General features: G+C 41.8%; 3 protein-coding genes across 3 annotated transcripts in view; 2 read left to right on the top strand and 1 right to left on the bottom strand.

The window, feature by feature from the left end:
- spire1b (spire-type actin nucleation factor 1b) overlaps positions 1-15,640 on the top strand; it is a 31,778-nt gene extending 16,138 nt beyond the window's left edge. The window contains exons 5-16 of the mRNA XM_041045371.1: positions 2,702-2,776; positions 3,157-3,321; positions 3,668-3,754; positions 4,269-4,398; positions 8,441-8,604; positions 8,697-8,790; positions 9,009-9,151; positions 12,270-12,407; positions 12,655-12,725; positions 12,824-12,851; positions 13,020-13,312; positions 14,114-15,640. Of these exons, the coding sequence (XP_040901305.1) occupies positions 2,702-2,776; positions 3,157-3,321; positions 3,668-3,754; positions 4,269-4,398; positions 8,441-8,604; positions 8,697-8,790; positions 9,009-9,151; positions 12,270-12,407; positions 12,655-12,725; positions 12,824-12,851; positions 13,020-13,312; positions 14,114-14,369 (1,644 nt within the window). The 3' untranslated portion in view covers positions 14,370-15,640. The remainder of the gene's footprint in view (positions 1-2,701; positions 2,777-3,156; positions 3,322-3,667; positions 3,755-4,268; positions 4,399-8,440; positions 8,605-8,696; positions 8,791-9,008; positions 9,152-12,269; positions 12,408-12,654; positions 12,726-12,823; positions 12,852-13,019; positions 13,313-14,113) is intronic.
- Positions 15,641-16,924: 1,284 nt separating this feature from the next.
- iqcg (IQ motif containing G) lies at positions 16,925-20,063 on the top strand. The gene is made up of 10 exons (XM_041045459.1): positions 16,925-16,993; positions 17,342-17,471; positions 17,695-17,729; positions 17,794-17,916; positions 18,096-18,180; positions 18,300-18,461; positions 18,651-18,725; positions 19,422-19,553; positions 19,644-19,733; positions 19,863-20,063. Exons 2-10 carry the CDS (start codon positions 17,343-17,345, stop codon positions 19,977-19,979), a joined length of 948 nt encoding a protein of 315 aa, XP_040901393.1. The 5' UTR covers positions 16,925-16,993; position 17,342; the 3' UTR covers positions 19,980-20,063.
- On the bottom strand, positions 20,050-23,617 carry LOC121186669. The gene is made up of 5 exons (XM_041045460.1): positions 23,082-23,617; positions 22,527-22,662; positions 22,228-22,266; positions 21,627-21,773; positions 20,050-21,518 (listed from the first exon to the last, which is right to left on the bottom strand). Exons 1-5 carry the CDS (start codon positions 23,163-23,165, stop codon positions 21,307-21,309), a joined length of 618 nt encoding a protein of 205 aa, XP_040901394.1. The 5' UTR covers positions 23,166-23,617; the 3' UTR covers positions 20,050-21,306.
- Positions 23,618-23,934: the final 317 nt, after the last annotated feature.

Genomic DNA, 23,934 nt, shown 5'->3' with positions numbered 1-23,934 from the left:
TTGAAGTGGTGGGTCTGTGATGTAACACGTTTCCATCTTGCCCACATACCACAAAGGATTAATGGCCTCTCAGTGCGTTACTGGGATTCTGTGTGTTATGGGTCACGCGTCCATATTCAACAAAGGGGCTGACAGGTGATTTCTATTTACTTTCCTCAGTGATATGTGATTAGCAGAGACACACAGTACAAAATCACTTCCAGGCTACGTTTGCAGATAATGGAGAATAAAGACTAAATGCCTATTTAATCCTTCTGCTTGAAGATTTGAAAAGTGGCTTGGGAAACATGACTATGAGTTGATAGTGTGATTCTTTTATCACAGATTATCGCATTATTGGCTCATTTAAATTTTCCCAAAGTTCAAATTCAGGCTGTTCCTCTAAACACAAAGCCATGTTGTCATACTGAGTTTCTAATTCTTTATTCTTCTACCCAATCATTAAGATCAAGTGCAGGACTCATTTTTGGACTTTGCTTTTCCCCAGAAGCCTTTTGGAGCTCAGCTGTGGGTTGGAACATTTCCCATGAGGAGTGGTGTGTGTGTGTTTGTGTATGTGTATGTATCTGTGTGTGTGTGTGTGTGTGTGTGTGTGTGTGTGTGTTCTCTTCCACCTCGGGGTTCCTTCCTGCTATGCACTACTGCTGCTGCCCTTTTAGTGTACGTAATGCATCGGAATGAATAAAGGGGATTTGGTTGGTTACATAACTCTCTGCTAGGAAATAGAGAGGAGAGAGAGGACTCTCATTGCAGGGTGGAGAAGGCTGAGAAAGAAGCTTAAAAAGGAGGAAGTCTGGGGGACTGCAGCCTTTTTAGCCTCACAAAGTAAACAAGTAATCATCATCACTACGTTTATCATTTTATTTAGCACCTCTCAAAACAGAGGTACACATTTCTTTCCTTCTCACGTGAGTTTAAAATGTTGGAACTTGTGAACAATCTACCAGTGTCTTAAATGTATGTTATTAAATAAGTGAATAAGCACAAGGGCAAAAATAAAAGAAAAAATAAGCTGAACTGTGTCCAGATACTAAGCAAGGAGTACATGTGACCTCGCTTCAGTGTCATCATTAACACATATGGAAGCATAGACTGTTGTCAAGCTTCATGGTGAACTGGTGAGTGAGCTTCTGTGATTGCATATTCATGCCTGCATGGATTCACTCATGCACGAGCGTGAGCAGGAGGCGTGGGTGTGTATCTACTGTTAATATACGTATATGAGACTGTGTGTGAATGCTCGTATATAAAATAAAATGTGTGTGGGGGGGGTGAGATACCCAGGAGTAAGATGGGCTTTGAGCAGCCCTCCCTCCCCCCACCTCCTGGTCTGGATGGCAGAGCGGTGCCAACCCACAGGGGATCCATCTTTGTCCCATCCACCACCACCAGCTGAAGAGTTGCTTTGTCTCCCTACAAAGATGCCTCCTGCTGCTGGAGATTCCCAGAAAAGCAGCTGAATTATTGGTGATTCACAGAAACAACTCTGGCTCCTATTTGCTCATGGATAAGCGCTGTTGAGAGCTAAAGCCAAATAACAGAGGAGAGAGCAGAATTACTGATCAGGAAAAAAAACGAGTCTGTAGACACGGTTGGCAATTGTCCTAATTATACATGTGGACTTGTAGCAGTATTTCAGTTGGTTTTGTCCACACAAGGGGTTCACTTTGCAGGATTTAATTAAAATGCTGTCTCCATCATGTGCAGAGAACACTTCTCTATCAAGCTTTTGAAATGGAAATCTGTGGCTTTGATGTGATTTGGAGTCGTGCTGCTCATACCAATGAGATAATGGTGTTTAAAGGCAAATGAGCTGATCTCTCTTTACACTCTTCACTGGCCAGATTAGCAGTGTTTTAATTTGATGGGCTGCTATAAACCATTAAGCACTTCAGCGTTACCTTGTGTAAATGGACTACTGTGTACACTGTAGGCATGCAGAGTTAGGATGCGGCAAAACACATAATGTTGTGAGTGATGTTATGTAACTGCCACATGGAGCTTACAGTCCAGGGGAGGTAGCTGTTCCCTGGCAGGATGATGCTGATGCTTGTGATCTCCCCAGTGGGTTGAGGCCTTCATTCGTCAGCTGGACGAGACTCCCATGATTGTCTTATCAAACTGTCCTCTGCTGTAACGTGACAAGAACCGTGTCACCACAAATACTAACCAGAGGGAACGTATTTCCTGTCTGCGCACTACTTTAAAATGCTTGCACACTTTTTAAAAAAACGTTTCCATCTCCATCTCATTGCCTGTCTTTCTCTCTCTCACACACACACACATTGACATTGTCCTCTGCTGAACTTTGGGAGCAGCAGCAGAGGAATGCAGGCTAGCTCCTTATTTCCCACAGACAGGCTGTCGGTCAGGCTGATAGTGTTGTACAACACTCTAATGGCCTCATGTTGTGCAGGTTCACACAGGTGTCAGAATAAAGGAGCTGGGTTTACTGTTGACTGCCTGAAAACAGGGACAAGGTTTTTTTTTTTTTTTGAAGGCTGATACTGGCCATTCAGGAACATCCCAGCAGCTCTGTGAGGCTGACGTGGTTGATAAAGAAAATAAAAGAATAAAAGTAAAAATTTGATTCTTAACAGTTGTGGTGAATATAAAATAATATATTTTCTCTTCCACAAGGTTTTGTTTTTTTATTTCTTTTTTCAAAAATACTCATACTGTCTCTCTCTCTTTCCACCAGAACCTCCGTAAAATGGAGGAAGAGTCGTCAGAGGAGCCTGGCCGAGACCTGAACGAGCTGCAGAATGCTGACTGGGTAGGCAGCCAGACTCCTGATCTCTGACCTCCAGCTTCTGCCCATCATATCTCCTAATCCAATCTAACTGACCTAAGGTTACGGGGAAAAAAATCAAAGCTGCTTTGTGGTGTCATATTAAATATTCTTCATAATTGCATGTTCACATAAAGAAATCTATAAGAATGCATGTACCACTCTAAATAGGTAGTGATTAAAGAACCTCTCAGGAACCATGTTGAGATGGATAGAACCACTCCCCTTGATGAACCCTCCTTTTTCTGTGTGCACAGAGAGGTCAGAGCTCTGATGATCACCATTGTCCAAATAAATTCACATTCAAAGGGTCATGGTATTTTCCACTTCTCCTTTCCCATGCTGCCCTTTGCTTCCTCCGTCAGGCTCGATTCTGGGTGCAGGTGATGAGGGACCTGCGTGAAGGAGTCAAGCTGAAGAAGGTGCAGGAGCGTCAGTACAACCCTCTGCCCATCGAGTACCAGCTCACTCCTTATGAGATGCTCATGGACGACATCAGGTCCAAACGTTACAAACTGCGCAAAGTCATGGTGAGTGCTGGACATTCACTCATTTGGTGATATGAAAGATTCACAGACATTTAATTACACACTTTGAGGCATTATGCTTGAAGCGGCTCCATAAATCAACAACTAGGATACTGTGATCATGGAGAATAGTGCTATGTTATAAGCACTGTTAACAGCAGAGCTAAAAAAAAAAAAAAAAAAAAAGAATCAATTAAACTGTTGGTCACACAACACTGAAACAGACATGTTTAACTTTTCTTTTTTTTGTCATTTTGTGATTGTTTACATATTACAGGCCAATCAATCAGGTAATTTCTCTCTTTATGTCGTGTGCTTTCCTGTTTCATACCTTGTTGTGTGGTTTTAGGTGAATGGGGACATCCCGCCCAGGTTAAAGAAGAGCGCTCATGAAGTCATCCTGGAGTTCATCAGGTCCAGACCACCTCTCAACCCTGTGAGTTCAGCTAAAGGCAGAGGATTTAAATATCACATCAGATCATCGATCCACACAGACTTTGTCTCTCTACATCACTTAATGTCCTCCTTTTCCGCCTAACAATAAAACATAACTCTGGGTTGTGAATAAGCAGCTTGCACAGATGACCTATGGGGTATGAGGTAGTCTCAGAACTCTGTATTAAAGCTCCATAAAACCAGTGTAGCCTTTCAATATAATATGAATGTTGCAGCTTCCTAAATCAAGTTTCACTGCGCTGTGAATTCAGTGAAATGCTGCAGTCATCAGATCGCTGTTGATTTTTTACATCATATCATATATTTTAAATTTTATTTCAAAACCAGCAGGCGCTGTTTCAGCAGAGCACTGAACTCTGGGTAATGAGGTGAACAGTCAGTCACAGGAGATGAGGAGGTGTTGAGAACCAGGCCTGCTGACCCTCTGTTTGTTTGTGCCAGTTGTTGTCTTTCTGTCTACTCACTGTCTGTACGTATCTTTCACCCATCATCAGGTGTCAGCTCGCAAGCTGAAGCCACAGACTCAGCCTCCTCCTACTCTGCATGAACGGATCCTGGAGGAAATCAAAGCAGAGAGGAAACTTCGACCGGTGTCGCCTGGCGAGGTCCGCAGGGGAAGGCTGGGTAAGGACTTCTTTGTCCCTGCACTCGTTATTTTGATGCCTTTGCTGCACAGACACGCTCACTTGTACATGAAACCAGACTTCACTTTGAAATGTACGTTTTTCAAGCTGAAGTATGGAGCTGATGCTTGCATCTGCTGGTGTGAAAATCCGCTAAAATCAGATGAGAAACACCCTGAAGCTTCACACTTTCAAGCAACTTTTAGTTTTAGCTCATTTACACTTTACTGCACTGTTAAGTGTGTGCTTCTGCTCTTTGCCGTTGTAGCTAATGCTGCCTAACTTTTCATATTTGTGTTGCAACTAATGCCTATTATTGTTTTGTTGACTATATTGTTTGCAATATAGTGAAAGCTGCACATGAATAATAATGCTAAGTGTCTGCAATTCCATTAACACTAACAACACTTAAACCATTATGGTGTTTTTCTGAATGTCAGTAATCTCTCACCATTGGCTGTGGTTTATTCAAAATCCTATTATCTCCCATCCTGAAAGTGCTCATACATCAGTGATCTGAAACTAGACAACAAGCATGTTGTACCCCTGCTATACCTCTTGCCTAATAGGAGATGACTTCCTTTTCATGTATTCAGTCTTGCCTTAATTTACCTCCTAATTACAGCAATAACTGTCGAATGCCATGACTGTTTCTCGTTGCAGTAATTCGGCCACTTAGCATGTCTTTCAGTTTTGATGCGTCAGGTAAAGTTTCTCTCGCTGCTTACCTGGCTTTTTTTTTTTTTTTTTTTTTTTAATTTCTCTCTGTTATCCTCTTTGTTGTGGCTTCTCATCTGCTCTTCCAGCTCAGACACACACACCACACACATCAGCACACATTTCATGTCATGCTTCAGTGGTTGGTGGTGGTTGGCTTTGACTTGTGGAGATGAAACATGATGATGTGAGACACAGGTCAGTAGGAGGACACTGATGAGCGCAGGAGCTAAAACAAAGTAGAAAGAGCTAAAAGGAAAGTATTGTCATACTATGTTGAATGTATGTAACTTGTCTTACCCCCTTCAAAAACCTGCTGTAGTATGATGATTTGTGCTGCAGTATGACAGTGTTTAACGATAGGTTAACAAAGTAAATCTCAGAACTTACTACAGTACTGAGATTTACTTACACAGTACTACTAAGTACTTTCATTATAAGAGATAAAATTCATTATAAGAGATAAAATGCAGCTGAAGCTAAAGTGAGTCTTCAGGAATGGATACCTTCTGAAGGTAAAGTCTTTTTTAGTACAAAATTCACTCTTTATATTACTGTCGTAAATTTTTGCTTTAGGACTACAAAAATGTGTTGCTGTTGAGGTGATGTATTCTTTGGAAGAATAAAAGTTATTCTCCCTTTTTAGAATCTACAGAGTAACAGACACCAAGCTGATAGTTTTCATTTAGTAGAAGGGGGAAAGATTCATTGCATGGTTTTTGTCAGGCGAGGGAATCCTTACTTCCTGTTAGCATCTGGCTGTCCTAAAGGAGGAGATTAAATTCTTCTCTGGCTGATTGAAACACATCACATCGCCTCAACAGGCAGATTGGGATATTTAAAGGGCGTCACTGATCTTGGTGCCATGGAAAGGAGCCAGTGTTCTGATACTGAATTAACGGGCAGTGACGGTTTAAATTATCTAACTCTGTGGGATTCTTTCGGAGGAGTTGTGAAATAACATTACTGTTATCTCAGCACACTTCAGACCTTTCTTTAGAGGATATAATTTTGGTGTGCACAGTATAGTGAATGAGTCAACAGCTCGTATAGTCACTCTTACCTACAGCTCCTGTCAAGCAAATGTTCAGGGTTATATAAGTCCTGAATAAAATGCTCCTGGTTGTTGCTGCCGATCTCTGATCACTCAGGACACCATCTCTCACACATGCTGCTGTTATGTGAATCTTAAGTAGAACTGAGCAGCCAGCCATCTCATCAAGAACTGAAAAGGAACAGCAGAAAGAGTAACTGCCACCTCTGTGTCTTCAGGATCCATCAGCCTTACACAGAAGGGCCTTTAATGTACCAGGGTGACTCTGCAGAATTTAATCAGGGTGCAGAAGGATCAGTGTGCAGCTTCATGCTCTGCACAGCACTGGACACTCACTGTGTGTTCTCTTAGCAGATGTGTTTGTGTTTCGTATTAAAAGCACTGGAACAACTTAATGAGACACTTTTGATTGAAGTGGTAAGGAAACTCTGCGGAGGCAGAGAAATCAGAAAAATGCTGTGCTCCACTTTTCATCCTGCTGCAACCAGTGTCTCTCATCACACCACAAGCTTTATCACCTCACGCTCACTCATTCATGCAGTTCAATAATGTGTTTGAGTGTGTGTGTGTGTGTGTGTGTGTGTGTGTACAAACTCCCCTCTCTAAATCAGTCTTGTGCAGAGAGAGCAGTTTGATTCTGCTTCACTCCGTATTTTATGGGGAGGTTGTTCATACCCACTAACACTTTAATGAACATGGTTAAAGCTCTTGTCGGTAACTCAAAAAATAAAGTTTCAAGGGGAAAACACTGCTGCTGTGCAGTTCTTGGTGATGTATTGTGTTTTCTCTGGGTCCATTTTCTTGTTTGATGGTGTTTTCTTTTTCATTCCCCAAAACTGGCCAAATGGGGATGGTGTGATGTGATGACCTACTGCAGTGTCAACATTTTAGAGGAATAGTTAACATTCTGGGAAATTAGCTTATTTGTTTTCCCTCTGCATGTTAGATAAGAAGATAGATACCACTCTTTTGTCTGTACAGGAAATGGTGGTTAGCATAGCTTACTGGCTGATCACCTCCTGGCTCCGGCTTCATACCTCATGCGCAGACATGAGAGTGGTATTGATCGACATCTAACTCTGCAAGAACAAGAATAAGTGAAATTGCTCAAATATCAAACTGCATACTGAACTGCATACTGAAGCATACTGAAAATAAGTGATCATCACAGATCATTGGGATCTAACAGTGCAGGAAAATGGTGGTCAGTATCCTAATGAAGGAGGTGTCCCCCTTTTAGGTTTTGGCAAAACTCGCAGTATGCCACAGGATTTGTTCCGTACAGGAATAGGTAAAGTATGAGCGCTGCTGCGGTTTAGAAGGCTCCCCTTTAACCCAATGACCTCGTCTGTCAGCTTCACTTCACTGTAAACTAATATCCCCTCTGTTTGAATATTTGAATGCTAGGGTATCCAGCCCAGATGCAGGTACAGGCTGCGTGTTTAGTTAGAAGAATCTGACCAGGTAGAGAGGACAGTTCTAGTTTAGCAGCAGAAACAGAGCTCCTGTTGAGTCGATGAGCTCATGTGGTCGCTTTTCCTACAAATCAGAGAAGAGACTGAAAGGATCCCATAGATCCTATCAGCCGTGGCTCTTTATCTGTCTTTTGCAGGACTTGCTTGTCGTCCCTTCCCACACTCCCCTCCCTCCCTCCCTCCAAACTCTCCTTTCAGGTTGTTTTTTTTTTTTGTTAGCAGTTTGAGCGCCCAGAAATCACATTCACAGTGTCAGTCAGCTTGGTAGGTGGTTAGTTATCGTGGAGTGATTTCTGTCTTTGGGCCAGCGACTCCTCCGTCAGCACACAATGACCTTGTTTGTGAATTGGAGAATTTGGTTTCAAGGATTAAGCTCCCCCCCCAAAAATACACCATGGAGGCAGTCAGGAGAGAGAATCCTATTTTAGGAGTTCAGAATCTAAATATTTCATTAAAGAAGCATCCATGCTCTGTGTGTAACACCGGCCTGCTCCTTTGCCTCCCCTCAGACCGACTTAACTCACCCTCCCTGCCCTCTTTTCTCTTGGGATGGATCTCAAACCTCAGTCTTCTGTAACAGGATTCATTGCATCTTTTCATATTACCTTCCATTCATACATAACATTACTAAGAACCTGTTTTCCCTATTTTGGGGGGATAAGACAATCAAGGTAGATTTGGAAGATTTGAAGAATAACAGATTAAGGATGCAAGGAATCATACGAGGAATTGAGATTCATCTCCAGTGTTTTTCTTCATTGTGTCTGAATAACTGTCTCTTGTGTGGCTCTGTATAGATGAGTTCAGTCCGTACATGGGCAGGAGGACATCCAGCTCTCTGTCTCTAACCAATGGAGCGGCATCTCCCAGAGTAGAACCCTCTGGATCTCAGTCCGCACCCCAGAGGAAAAGGCTCCTGAAGGCTCCCAGCCTCGCCGAGCTGGACAGCTCTGACTCCGATGTCAGTATGAGTTTGTGTGTTTTGGTTGTGTGGGTGTGACATGTGCAGAGCAAATCATGACTGAGTTGCTTGTATGTTCCACATCTATTCAGGATGAGATTGTTGGGCGCAAATCAGCCAGCAGCTCCAGTGTGGCTACATCTTTGATGGATGATACATCCCCCGAGTCTGCGCTGGGGAAGAAAAGTGAGTCAGGAATTTATTTCTACATCCGCATCGCAGCTCAGTCGCCTCCTCAACTCAAGCATACGCTGACAGTGATCGATTAGTTTCAATCTCACAGCCTCAGCAGCCATGTTGTGTCTGTTAAGAATCTCAAGCCCTGAATTAACCAGCCAGCGGATTGTTTCCAGCTAAGCTGCCTTCTTTTCTGTCTTCTCTTATCTTCTGTCTGTGAACACCAGCTCCCCCCATGTTCCTGCCCATCTCCTCTACACCTCAGCCAGAGAGGCGTCAGACCCCCCAGAGGAGACACTCCATCGAGAAGGAAACCCCGACCAACGTACGACAGTTTCAGCCTCCGTCCAAACAGAACTCCAAGTCTCTGGTGAGTCAGACGTCTTTTCCAATGTACCATCAAACTTTTTTGAAATTTTTAAAAGTCAGGACATTAAAAAAATATATACATGAAACAGTTCATAAAAGCACTAACAATTTAAAAGAATTTGATTGTGATCAGGCAAAATCTCACAGTGCATCAGCATTAAAGCAAATTATATACATCACTGTTTTTCCTCTTTCTGTGAGCTTTCTTGGGGGACTGCAGCCTGGGAAGGTTTTAACCCCGGCCTGGTCACAATAATTCTGTCCAGTAACTTAATAAGACTGAGAAACAGAGAGAGAGAGATGAAGAACAGATAAAGAGAAAATCTGGATCTGACCAGAAGGGGAAGTAAGGAGGGATTGAAACTAAACACACACTCTGATCCTTTTGTTTGCGTGACATGCCTCTTCCTGGATTACGCTTCTCTCCTCTTTCTATCACCAGTTCAGTGTATGCTCACTTCATCTCTGTCAAACTGCAGAGACCCCTCTCTTTCTCCCCCCCCCCCACACACACACACTCACACACACACACACACCTTAACCATCTCTCGTTCAGGTTGGGACCGTAGCATCATTTCGTCCCTGGATCCCCTTCCTCCTCCTCCTCCTCCGCCCTTCTCCCTCCGCTCTCCACCTTTTGCGGAGCTCCCACCCTATCGAGGCGTTTGTGTTGGGGTTGATGAAGGCAGTTTTTGCTCTGTGCAGGAGCGCTTACATCAGTGGGAGACAGTCGGCCAAGGTTTGCCAGTCTGCCTTCAGTCCGTCTGGGCATAATAACTGTAGCAGCCCATCCTCTCCTAATGCTTCCTGCTTCACTAGAAATCAGTCACCGACAGTAGAGCAGGCTGCTGCCTTGTTAGACTGAGTACAGACTGTACTGTGATCATGTAGTGACAAATATCATTTGCTTCCCTGCTTTGGATAACATCTTAACACTCAAACACAAGTAGGCAGCTACGCCTAAATTACATCAAATCTGCTCTAGTGTAGGACATATCATTTGTTAGTTTATTAGTTCTGGGATGCATTTAGAATAAAATGTCAGGTTTTATTGTCTGATTTGTCTGATTTGAACCCAAACTGCTTATTTTCAATGTAATTTGTCTGGGTTTTCGATGCCTTTCCTAAACACTGTTTAAACACAAAGCAATGCACTGTAGCTGTCAGGAGTCATGAGATGAGCAGGGATTACAGTGCATTAACTTGTACAATAGCAGCCAGTCAGTTACTCATGATGTGGGGCTATTCAAAAGCCTCTTTATAGGATGCCTTAAAACAGCAGACAAATAAACTGTAACATCAGTGCATTGATGAGCAATATAAGTTCAGAATAATGATCAATATTACCTTGGTTCACTGAGCTCATTGCACTTACATTGCAAAGGGTAAAAACCATAAAATCAGAAATGTAAATCCAACAAAAGTTTTTTCCCCAAAGCTCAAAGGGCTCATTTGTTACATTTTTAATTAGAGTCAGACCAGTGAATTGTCCGATAACAGCACAGTGAGTGTGTTGTTGTTATATTACAAGCAATTACAGTACAAAGATAGCAAAGATGTGATGTTTATGATGTTGACAGGGTTTGTACCATGAGGCAGCAGACTTTTGGTACAAAATATCATAGTTCTTGTTTAAAATTGTTCATAATAAAGTCTGATTATTGCTGCTAACCCTGTCTTTTTCATGAATAAGGCATGGAAAGAACTGTATGGGAGATGTAGCCCCTTTTAACACATAGTTCCCAAAGTGTAGGGGATCAGAAGTAATCGGACAGACACACAAAATGATTATATTTATTATTTCCTTTGCAGTCAGTGACTTTGACCCACAGACATCAGCAGATACTGTATCTCCTCTGGTGATGTTCTCCCAGGCCTTTACTGCAGCCACCTTCAGCTCTTTCTTGTTGTGCTGTCTCTCCTCCTTTAGTCTTCAGCAGGTAGAGTGAAGCTCATATAGACTGAGATTAGGTGATTCACTCAGCCAGTTAGAGAAGTTCTTCCTCGTCACCCTCAAAAGCTCTTTGGTTGCTTTGGGCGTATGTTTAGCATCATTGTCCTGCTGATCGATGAAATGTCGTCAGTGAGTTCTGAAGCATTTGGTTCAATCTGAGCACAGAATGCTCGTGCAGCAGCAGCGGTGAATATCAGTGTGACAGATTCATTGGCAGCCATACATGCCCAAGCCAAAACAGGACCACAGCCATGTTTGACAGATGAGGCAAATGATTGTCCAAGGATTTTGTGTCATTGGTTGCCATGGTGGCGTTTGCAGATGCAGCAGCCTCTTGTGGACCAAATGTGTATTTCAGTGCTTTGTCATTTTGCATATCTTCAAATGTAAAACAAAAACACCCCAATAATAACAATAAGAGCAGTTTTTACTTAGCAAAATTCAGCTACTGTCGCCAGGATCTCCTGGAGACTGGCAGAGTGAGTACGACAGATTACCCAGTGTGAAATGAAGAAGTGTTGCACCTTTGAATGATGGACGCAGCCATCGAGCTGGACGGGCTGACTTGCTACTGAAATAACATCTTTGCTGTCTGGTGGGACTTATTCTGGTGGACTGTGTGTTCATATTCACAAAGAATGGTGTGTGAATGATGTGCTTGTATCCAAAGACCTGTTCTCTGCTTTTTTTTACAGTTTAGGGCTTTTGTTGTGAATTTTGAGTCTGCAGACCCGAGCCCAGGCAGCCCTGATGACGTTATCAGGGTTATTTTCTCAGACTTGACAAAGCACACAACATTATATAACTGTATTCACAGGCTGCGTAATATTCCCCATGATTAACTGACCTTTGGGTTTGGAGCAGTGGATAAGAGGCCTTTGTAAATTAAAAGAAAACAAAAAGTTTATTATTGTATCATTTTTAAAGCAGAGCCACCTGAGAGCGATGGAACAATCTGTAAACACAACAATAACATGCTACAACTCAACTATAAAGTTGTAATGGCACATGTGTTAGCAGTCAGTTGCTCATTTACACATCAGCATTAAGCATTCATTTAAAGTAAGTCTAATATACTCTGCTCGTGGGCTGAATGATAAACACTGAGTCCTGTGTCACTGTTGTGTATGTGCCTATACATGTGTGTATGTGTGTGTTGTTGCAGGAGGAGTTCTGCTTCCCTGTGGAGTGTCTGTCTCTGACAGTGGAGGAGGTGATGCACATCAGGCAGGTGCTGGTTAAAGCAGAGCTGGAGAAGTTCCAGCAGTACAAAGAAATCTACAACGCTATGAAGAAAGGAAAGGTAACCTGTACGACACACTTTATATGGATCATCCAGAGCATAAGAGAAGAAGCTGGTGCAGTAACCAGCCATCACACACAGCAGCAACACTCTTACCTGAATGAGTTGTACCTTTCACCATGAGTGAAAGAGCAAATACGTTTTCCTTCTGAGACATAAAGAAAGAGATTATTAGTGTCAACAAATTATTTAGTGTTTGCATTCATGTCTAAATTCTAATCATTTCTTCATTTTTTTTTTCTTGTAGCTTTGCTTCTGTTGTCGAACCAAAAGGTTTTCCTTTTTCACCTGGTCCTACGTCTGCCAGTTTTGCAAAAAGTAAAACATTTTAATCATTGGCATGATTTTTATTTAGATTTTCTATATAAATGCTTTAATTCACCACTTCTTATTCATTCTCTCTCTTTTCTTTGCAGGCCTGTGTGTTCACAGTGCTGCAAAAAGGTAAGTCTTACACAGTAAATCGGTCAGCCAATCAGCTGCCTGTGCAGTGAGACATCCTGCCTCCTGTTTCTTTTGGACACTTTTTTTTTTGTCAGATAATAAAAATATGGTGACATTCAAAAGGTTTATGTTTTCTCCTGACTCTTTCCTCCCAATCCCCTCTAACAGATGCGGCTGCCATCCAAACCTTATTCCAGTTTGCCCATCTACTCCATTGGCTCAACCAACACTCTCCCCAGGGAGAGGATAAGTGCCCTGGCTGCTGTAGGACAAGGGCTCTCTGTGGCTGAAGGGCCGGGGCCGTCAGCAGTGGGAGGGGCCACGGCATCGCCCACTCTGAAAGGAACAACGACAGGAGCGTCTAAAGGAGCTGGAAAAGCTTCTGGAGCAGCAGCTGCTGCTAAATCGGAGAAATCCTCCGGCAGCCCACAGCGCCACAGCATCCAGAAGACCATGTCCAAGTGAGACCTATAAACACATTTATTCAATTATTCAGACTCGTAACAGTGGATGAAGACGTTACAGTTCTCGTTATTATTATAATCTCTATACTTTGGCCCCATTGGCCCCAAAGACAGAAAGCCCATTTCAATAAGAATACAGAGAGAGGAAGAGCACAAACTACAGTAGAGAAAGAAACACGACACTCAGTGACAATAGTGAAGATAACTCAGTGATAATACTCTACATGCTCGATTTAGACTGAAAACGGCTAACAGATAAATAAATAATAAATGGCGCCATCATTCCCCTCCCTCATGTTTGTTCTCTTGTTGCACTGTATCTTGAATTGGATTTCAGGTTGTGTATGTTTTTTTATGATGGTGCTTTCACTCTGGTTTGTGATTTGGTTTGATCTTTTTCTAGATTTTCTAGCACATTTTTACTTAATATTTGTTTTCTTAAGTCTTGCATGTGTTTGTCCCCAGGGGGCCACCATGTATTTGTAATTGATCACATGATTTCTTGAAATGGTGGAATTGCTTCAGTAGGATAATCTTGATTAATCAATTCATGCAAAGGCTTAATTCAGTAGTTTTGATTTTATTTGCTCGGATATTTACTTATTTGTCTTTGAGATTTTATGCCACCACCCAGTGTGGATGATATCAGACCTCAGAGACAGCTGTTCTCATAGGAGCTATTTCTAAATGTAATTGAGCCCAACAAAAACAGAGATTTCATCCACTTCAAACAGTAGTCTGGGTTAATCGTGACCACACTCTACCGTTTCTCTACCATTAATACAAAATCTCTTTTAGGTTTTCGAAGCACGGCTCTTTAAAGTCTCATGAAGAACTGGAGCTTCCCCCAGAGCTGACAGAGGACTGGGCCACCATGGAGGTGTGCGTGGACTGTAAGAAGTTCATCTCTGACATTATTGCCTCCAGCAAGCACAGCCTGTCACTGGCAACCAAGAGGGCTCGCTTAAAACGCAAGACCCAGTCCTTCTACATGTCCTCGCCTAAAGGAAGGGAGGAGTACCGGCCCTCCGAACGAACAATCAACGAGATCTGAAACTCCTTATCTCTCTCTCTCTCTGGCTGCTTTCAGCTCCAATTGCACAATTAAAAAAAAAAACTCTGTGGATATGATGTTACTGTACATGTATTCCTCAGTCAGAGAAATGTCAGAATGGCTGACGTGAACCTTGGTAGTGGACAGTGTAGTATTGTTGCTGTGTCCTGATCATCGTGTACAGCTCCTCCAGACAGCAGCATACTGTAGACTTTTACTTCCTTTTTTTTTTTTTTTACAGTATCATAAATGATCCTTTAATCTCTGGCCACAGACTTTTGACCTCAAAGTGGACTGATCTCCCTCCCCTCTGATGGCACAAAAGCATGGTCCATCGCAACTCACGTTCAAATCAATAAGCACAAGAGAGATGATGGACTGATGTGTGTTTGGCTTCCTCAGGCACTGGCACCTGCAGAGAGATCACGTTGTAAACTGACGGTGACGATCAAGAAACTATGGGATATGAAACAGTAGGTTTTGTATGGGTTTGGATTTAGTTTTTTATATATGTGTGTGTGTACAGTAAATGATTGTTCACGGTTTGTTTTTAATTTGGAGTTTTATTTTGCTGATGATATTTTTTGTCTTGAGGATTTTCTCATATCTGTTTTTTTGCATCACATTTAGAAACATTGTCTGTGTTTATGCAGAATTAGTGCCAAATAAGAACTTCTTTCTCATCAGTACGTCCCCAGATGCATTTCTACAGTTTGCCACAAACAAAATCACATTGCAAACTGGGCCAATTCCTGCTTATTAAAGCCCCTGGACACATCATAAAAGGAATGGTCGACATTGATGCAGCAGAGGCTGAGATACTGTAACTTTTAGTCCTTATATGGGTAAAGCTCCCAAAATGCATTATTTCCCAGAATGCAACTCCACAGCTCTCTTTTGTTACCCCATCCCTGTCTGGTAGATGGCTGTGTCTTTTATTCCTGGTAACATCATGAGGGGTTATTTCACATTACCCAGCTGTTTTCACAGGCTGAGCTGTGTTCCCCATAACTTCACGTGTAAAACTGGTGGAGTACCCCTTTAAGCAAACAACTCCTCAACTGCCATTGGATTTATGTTCCTAAATCCTGATTGGTGCATCAAAATACATGACATCACCTGTTTCCAACTGAGCCCCACCGACTTCAAACCACTGACAAAAGCACAAGACAGAAAAAAATAATAAAATAAAAAATGATAATAATTAAAAAATGGAAAAAAAAAAAAAAAATCACAGAAATAACCAAAGCTGTTTCAACTTTCACAGAAAATACAGTGTTCATGTAGGATCCCATCACAAATAGTAAGTAGATGATTGAAAGGAAAAGTTTTAATGGCCTTTTAAGCACATTGCCTAACCATACAATCATGTACAGTATGTTCACTTGGAACCATTATTATTTTTTATTTATGTCTCTCATGTGCACAGAAGCAGACATGGAAACATTATTACCTGCAATATCACATGTAGGATTTTTCAGACTTGCCTTTTAATAATTTACATGAAATATCTGAATATTTTTGCATTTTTTTTAATGTACCTTTGTGTTGATAGATTTACAGTATATGTTAACTCCTTAACTCCTTTATTAGATTCCTGACTTGTGTTTGTAAAGAGGAGTAACAGTAAAACACCTCATTTTCATGTTTTTGTACAGATGTACAGTTTATGAATCCCATCTCTCAGCACAGGAAGCAAAAACATATGTTTAACACCCACAATAAGTCTTAATATAATGCCTTTATGATTTCCCTTCATCATTCAGAGTCTCATTGGCAGGAATAAATACCTGGCTTGTGACTTCTTCATCACATTCCTCATCTTCCTCCCAAGATATTTCTGCCTTAAAATTTGCCTTTTATGGTCAAACTCATATGTTGAACAGTCATCTACTGTTACTGTACATACTTTGTTTGTAGTTAGTTTGTTTATAGATCAGGTGTGTGTTGCTTGGCAGCGAGGTTGCTGTAGATCTGTGTCTCTGAGAGGGAAACTGTCTCAGAAGAGTGAGTTCAGCTCAGAAATAAGGGGAGGAGTGGGACTTCCACAGAAACAAACCTCACAGTGTGACTGACGGCATCATGCATGTACTACAGTGTAGCTTGTACCTTCAGTCTGTATTACCTTCAAGCTGTACCTCCCTGCAGAGTTTGCAACGAAGACGACAACAATAAACAGTAATGAAATACCTGTCCATTGTCTCTGCGCCTTCTTTGTCTTTTATTTGTAACATACTGAAATGATTCTCCTCCTTTGGCCGAATGGCTCCTGATGTCCCCATTATTATTAATAATAATATATCAGTATTCTTCTTCTCACAATACTCTCAATCGTTTTTCCAAGAAGAGAAATATGTTGTCACTGTGTGAAAAACAAATACAAAGTTGGTCTTTTTATATGTCAAAATAAATAAATAAATGGAAACAGCGAGTAGGAAATGCAGCTGTTGTCAAGTTTTTGCTCTGTCAATAAAGTTGCCAGAAAAAAATCGACGCCCTGAGCTGTTACCATAGTGACAGGTAAACTTGTCGACTAATCCATTGTAGAAAATGAAGTGGTTTCTTTTGAAGGTTGAACTCGAATGTACCCAGAGTGAGAGTTGCTGTTAACGGGAAGGACGGAAGTAAGTGACTGTTTTTATCTGTTACAGCTGTTAGCGTGAAACGGAAAGTTAGCTAGCACCATGCTGCAGTGGAGGGAGCGGTTCAGAGCTGTTAGCCACACCAGACACCATTTTAAATACCTCTGATTGTGATGCTAACTTGCTGGTCGATGGAAGTGCATAACTTATGAAAAATAACAGAACTATTTATCAACATTTGGAAAATCCGGCAAATTAATGAGCCACTAAATAATCACAGTTCCCAAGTTTTGTGATAGAATGTTTATCTAACTTGCCTGTCATTGATGGTACATGTCTGTGTGAACCATGTTGGCATTTTAACAAAAATCTCTGTCATGTCCTACACAGGATGTCTTTATCCCAGATTCAGAGTCTCCGACTGACAGCTGTACTGGAGGACTGTTCAAACCAGTTGCACATACTGGGACATACTCTGACAGTGCAGACCAGCAGGGAGAGGGGCACTGCAGCGGCACAAGTGAGCCTCACTGTGTTTGTCATGTTCACAGTCCAGAGGAACATCTGTCCAACAGCTGTTTGCTGCTCTGGTCTGATAATCATGTGAAGGTTTTAAGATATTCTACATTTCATGAGGTTACTGGACAAATATACTAACTCAAATAATGTCTTACTGTTTGTTTGTTTGTGTGTGTGTGTGTGTGTGTGTGTGTGTGTGTGTGTGTGTGTGTGTGTGTGTTAAGGAGAGAACCAGGCTGACCAAGCTGAGAAGAGACTGGTGAGTCCTACAGACAGACAAACATGTTGCATCACTTTTTTTCTGACTATGTTTGTCTCTACAGTCAGTACATCTTGCAGCAGGTTTTCAATCTGCATTTGGAGCTGGAGGAGAAGCAGAGTTTCAGCTCTTTACTGCAGGTGGTGGAGAAAGAGGAGCAGAAGAAGAAGGCTGAGAACATGCAAAGGTTTATCACTGCATCTTTTGGAAACAGTACTAATAATACTAATCTTTATTGTAATTAGAATACTCTGAGAGCAGTGGAGTGTTTCATTGTAGAATAAAGAAGGGTGGGAGAAGAGAAAAACAGAGAAAGAAAGGAAGATGTCCGTTTTGTATCAGTAATGTAAGTGTCTCTGCGATCAGAGAGGCACAGAGAGAGCTAGAGCGGAGAGAACAAACTCTACAGAGACGACAAGAAGAGCTTCAACAGAAAAATGAGAAACTGAAGGTGAGCAATTGAGAGCACATGCAAAAAAACAAAGGTGTCTGCATGAATGGTCATTGGAGGTGAGAATCTGTTAATTTGGGTCGTTTACAGTTCAAAGGGTCCGATGCTTTCCCCCTCAGGACTTGGACGGGCTCATCAAAGACCTGAAGCATCAGCTGAACGAGCAGTCATTAAACACTGCTAACATGAAGAAGACTGAGGAGAAAGACACTGAGCTGCAGCTCCAACTGTCACAAAAAGAGACCAGCAAGGCTGAGAAGCTGCTGGAGGACCAGCTGGAGGTGGGTCCAATGGTCCAGTCTAGTCTGGATTAACCCCACCTAAATGTCAACCCTACAGAAGCAGATGTTTTTAAAGTGATCCTCCATCATCTATAACCTGTTTTACCCCCTGCATAGATGTATGCAGTGACAAACCTGAACTTTGACTCTAGAGGTAAAAGTTGTCCAACTCTTCTCCTTCTTTCTCAGCTGCTGCATAAACAGCTAGAAGAGGAAGCGAGAGTTCATGAGGAGTCTGAGAAATTCCTGCAAAATCGACATGCGGTAACATCACTAACAACATCAGATTGTTGTGTACTCATGTGTAATTGTTACTCTTGTTTGCTGTTGCTCTGTCATTAGCTTGGCTGCAGTTTAAGGTTCAAGATGAGTTTAAATGTGTGTTGTCTCGAACACACTCTCATGAACGCTTCAGCCCAGTGCAGTGGTCTCAGAAACTGTGATTTAAACTGCATCTGTGGTTTAGTCTGAATCCAGTTGCTGAGTCCTGTTTATGAGGTAAACAAAGCAGAAGAGAAACTACAGAGACACTAAGTCAAGACTGACTAAAACATCATCTAAAATGTTTACTATCTTTAAGATGTTATCCCCACATTCGACTTAAACAAGTGCACATGCAATTATGTTTAATTTTCAATCGATTTCAATCTTAAGTTCATTGTGAATACTGTACAGAAGGATACTGATTACCTGACTAATCATACCAACCAAGTCCAACAGACATGGGGACTTGTTTGTCAGTAATACAGATGGATGAGTCACTTGAATTTTGCAGTCACCTGAAGCCATAACATGCGTGCCCTTTCTACCCTTAACCCTGGAGGGGTTTCATTAAAGCTGCTCTGTGGCGTTGCAGTAGCGTCTGTCTTTTAAACTGTGATTTTATTTTTACTTTATTGTTAACAGTCATCGAGTGCTGCAGCAGAAACGAATGCTGTTGTGTTGTCTGTTGTTGATCAGGAGCTGCAGCAGCAGCTGCAGCAGTGGCAGCAGCTCACAAAGCAGATGCAGCAGGAGAAGGAGCAGCAGCTCAACAGCGTGCGGCGCAAAAGAACAGTGAACCTGGACAAACTGTCCGAGATGAGGAGGAAGGTGAGCAGCTCCCAGAGCTGAACACGACACTGTCAACAGCTGCCGGTGGTGTGAGATGATCATTCATTAGATGCTGATTTGTGTGTTCAGTTCAGGGAGATGGAGCAGGTGGTGAAGGAGGACAGGGAGGAGCAGGAGAAGCTGCGCCAGCAGCAGGCAGAGATCGGCGCTGCTACCAAGGTAACAACATCCAATCAGAACTCAGATCCATGAGCCTTACCATCATGGTTTATCATATCCTCTGTCGTGGTAGTTTAGTGTACCTGATCCCTAACTCTAAACCCTGGCCTGTGACCTTTGACCCTGCAGCTGCAGGCCTGGTGGAGAGGCTGCATGGTCCGCAGAGGCCTCGGTAGTTTTAAAAAAGCAGAGGAAGCCAAGAAAGGCAAGAAGAAGAAAGAAGGAAAGAAGAAGAAGAAAAAATGAGTTTTCTCCACCGCTGCTTCTTGACATTGTAATGCAGATAATGCAGATAATTTAATAACAAAAACAGTAATGCAATTCTTCTTTGTTCTTTATTTAAAATATGCTGGTCATTTCAAACATGCAACAAACAAACAATACAACGACAAAATCAAAAACTTATCTCTTACAATATCTCAGAGAAGTAATACACTGTGTGAAAGTTACATGGAGCATATCATCATCATAACATCATACTGTATAGAAACATATCAGCAGGCACAACGGTAGCATACTGATTCCAAGTCCTCTTAGTACATAATTTGTTCACAGTACAGTAAGGACACAAAGGTCAAACTGTTATTTTATAAGATTAAACAATATCAAATACAAGAAATCAAAATGAGTTACAACAATGAACACTACTAAGTAGTCTACTGTTAATGACCATAGGCCATACATTTTAACGTAAGTCAACACCTTTATCATGACATGATAAGGATTCTAGTCACAGACACACAGTATTTTATTACTGTTAGTCTACGTCTAATTACACAATACACAATTCATAACTCTTACAGCAAGTTTTCCACCCCACAAAGTATATCAGTTGGCATGTCAGACCACTCGACATACGTTACAGAAAGATAAACGGGTCATACAGAGATGAGTCATGACAAAGTCACATCTACGTGATAAATTAATGCCGTAAAATTTCCCATTGCTCCCAACTTCATGTCCTCATATCTGACAGAGGAGCGTTGCAAAACAGGAAACCGTTTGACTGAAGAGAACTATTGTATAAAAGGAGGTTTGGGGAGTTGACGTGTGGGAACTCTTTCAACACTTGGAAAACCATAATGAATGAACCGCAGTTGTGTTTTTACGTCAGCATTCACAAATGTGAGGGCTGAGACCCCTTTCCAGTTACGTCAAAAACGTCAAAACTGGAGTTATAAGCAAAAATGTCAAAAACTTCTCTGGTTTCAGCTTCCTAAATCTATTTGCTGCTTTTACTGATCTTAAACTGAACATCTGTGGATTTTCAACATTCGATCCGACAAAACCAGCAGTTTCCATTTGCCAACCAGGGCTTTGGGAAACTGTGAGGGACCTTTGTTTTACTGAGAAAGTACGACAGATTAAGTTATATTGAAAGTAACTGTTTTTAGAAAGTAAAGTTTTTAGAGAATAAATTACAAATCTGTGTCAAAGAACAAAGTGGCCTGGAGACTGAACTCTAAATATTTCTTGTACAACTGAGTTTAAGTTCTCATCCCCCGAAAATGATGGTGTATTTAAGAGTGTGCGTGTGTGTGTGTAGTGTGTGTGTGTGTGTCCACAGCCTGGGTCACACCTGTGGCTCTTCTAATTCATTCGAGCAGATCTGTTCAGCGTGCATGTAGTTGTTGTCTCCGATGATGACAAAGTTGAGATGGGAGCTGTGGATGTTGATGCTTGGAGGTTGTTCTGGTGGAAGTGGAGGACAGAGAGGAGGAGGTGGAGAAGCAGAGGTCTGTGCTGCCCCCTGCTGTCCCTGGCTGTAGCTGCACGTCATCTGATCTGTAACACAAAGTTTTTTTTTTATTGCCACGAGTAAAGTTTGAGAACACAAAGTGTTTGATGTTTCTAGAATGATGCTGTTCAATAGGTTTGTTGTCTGTTACCCACCGTACATGTGGAGCCCCGATCCCTGCATGAGAGGCTGACCCTCGGCCACTGCAGAGGGGTAGCTTTCATGCCCAATGACGCAGTCGATCAGGGTGGAGTTGCTGATGTTCACAATCAAAATGGTTGACGGCAGACTCCGGACCGCCACTGTTTGTCAGTGGGTGAGGGGGAGAAAGGGAAAAAGGGAAGAGAACATGAGAATGGGAAGTTGTCGTTCCATTGTGATGTAAAAGCAGAAATGCGTCACTATCGCAAAGTTCCTGAGTATGTGGAAAAGTCTGTTTCACTGACTTACACGTGAAACGCCACAGAAAAGGTAGTGTTTGAACTTATGGCTCATGTGCTGCTGACAAAAGCAGTTTTATTCCTTGCTATCCTTATTCAAAGGTTTAAAACCAAAACTAGTTTGTGCCAAGCTGCTCCATAAAATGATGGAAAAGCACCTGCACAGATTCAAGAGCTTATTTGTCACATACACCAGCAAGATGTGTAGTGAAATGCAACTTGGCATGCTCCCAAGACTGTGGTTAAAGGTTAGTGTGGAAAATAAGACTGAAAAAGAAAACGACACTGGGACACAGCATTAAAGAAAACGTCTTACCTTGGGTAGTTTTATCCTCTGTAATCTGCTGGTTTTGAGCTTTAAAAAAAGACAGTGAGACACATGATGTTAGATTTTTTTTCCCAGTAATGATAAATGGTCTTTTTGGCATGCATGCTGCTGGCTTACAAAGCAATACTAAAATATCAGTGCAGATTCAGTGAGTGTTTTACTGACAGTCAGATCTACAGATACAATCTGAGGAAACACTGGACCGAGACATGACAGCAAATGACGTAATGAGGACAATATTGTCTGGTGTCTTTATAGAATTCATGATACAAAAACGTTATTTTTACCTGGGCAGGCCTTTTCACACAACATGGTGTCCAAGGGGCAGCAGAACAGCTGGCAGGCTCTTCTGCAGCTCTTCTGCACCACCCTGTGCACCAGCTGGATGACTCTTTGCACGTTGGAGTCTTTGAAAGCCATCAGCTGGAGGAGGGCAGGGGAAAAGGGTTATCTTTGCCACAGGGTTTCAAACAATGGTGACACCTCACACAGTAACTTGGTGGCGGGGGGAGGGTTGTTCTTAAAAACCACAGCAAACTACTTTACTGCTCAAGGCTGTTTTTCTAGGTCATAGGAATGTTCAGTGGTCAATAAGTTGCAGAAGAGGGGAACTTTTTCTGTCCTACACTTTAAATTAACAATAAACGGAAATGTGGGGGATTGTTTGAGCCAAAAGTTTGATCACAAAATCAAACTGGATAAAGAATATTTATCATTCGCCTTGGAAACATGAACTATAGTCTGTTTGTATGTATATAAATGAGATTGTATGATAACTCAGGAGGCATACAGGTGTCGTCATTATGTGAAATAGTTAAAAAAACAAACAAACAAAAACTCACCTGATTCAACGGTGTTCTTTCCTTCATTATTGTTAAACAGCTGGTATTATAACGACTCAGGGTCAGAGGGTTAAAGGTGTCCATCAGTCGTGAGGCAGAAATATTATACTCCAAAAAGCGAACGACAGTCCGATATAAAGAATTTCTCAGAAAAAAAAAACCCTGTTCGAAAGACGCATGCGCACTTTAACCTGGGGTTTCCATTGGTTTGGTTTCACTTTGCGACAAGTCACATAATATGGACGGAGATGAAGTGAAGTGATGATCATTGCGTGACACTTGCGTGTCTTGAATCTACCTGTATGAAAAATAAAAAGTCTGTACCTAGTCCACGAGACTGGTAGCTCTGCTGTCAACCAACTTTGTGGCTGGGATGTTCATCGAAAGTGCCAAAAAATATTAAATTATTTGGTAAATTACATCCAAACCTTATAATGTTTTAAAACTTCTTTTTTTCTTTGTCTGGCAGCTGATCCTCCCCCATCTACTAACGACTTCACTGCACCTGGTAGACTTTTAAACAAATGCATTCAAGCAAAACTAGATCAATGTTTTTGACTCGTGGCACAGACCTGTTTCGCGGTGAAGTATCAGGAAGAAAAGGAGGAAATGATGTACCTGACAAGAAAGCAGGTTTTGTAGCACAGATACAGAGAGACAAAAAAGCAGCTCTGACAGACAGGTGTGGTTACGATGCAACAGTCCACAAACCCTACTTTAACATAACAGTAAAGTGGTATAATGTAAAAACATTATAGACTAACACATAACAGCTTATGGACTTCATCTGGGTTATCGCATGATACTTAAATATGATGACATCTGAGACAGGTTTGAAAATACAGTATGTATA

Source organism: Toxotes jaculatrix, chromosome 8, assembly GCF_017976425.1.
Source record: "Toxotes jaculatrix isolate fToxJac2 chromosome 8, fToxJac2.pri, whole genome shotgun sequence".
Classification (NCBI taxonomy): domain Eukaryota; kingdom Metazoa; phylum Chordata; class Actinopteri; family Toxotidae; genus Toxotes; species Toxotes jaculatrix.
The sequence above is the reverse complement of the archived record's forward strand: the minus strand, read 5'-3'. Positions and strand labels throughout refer to the sequence as shown.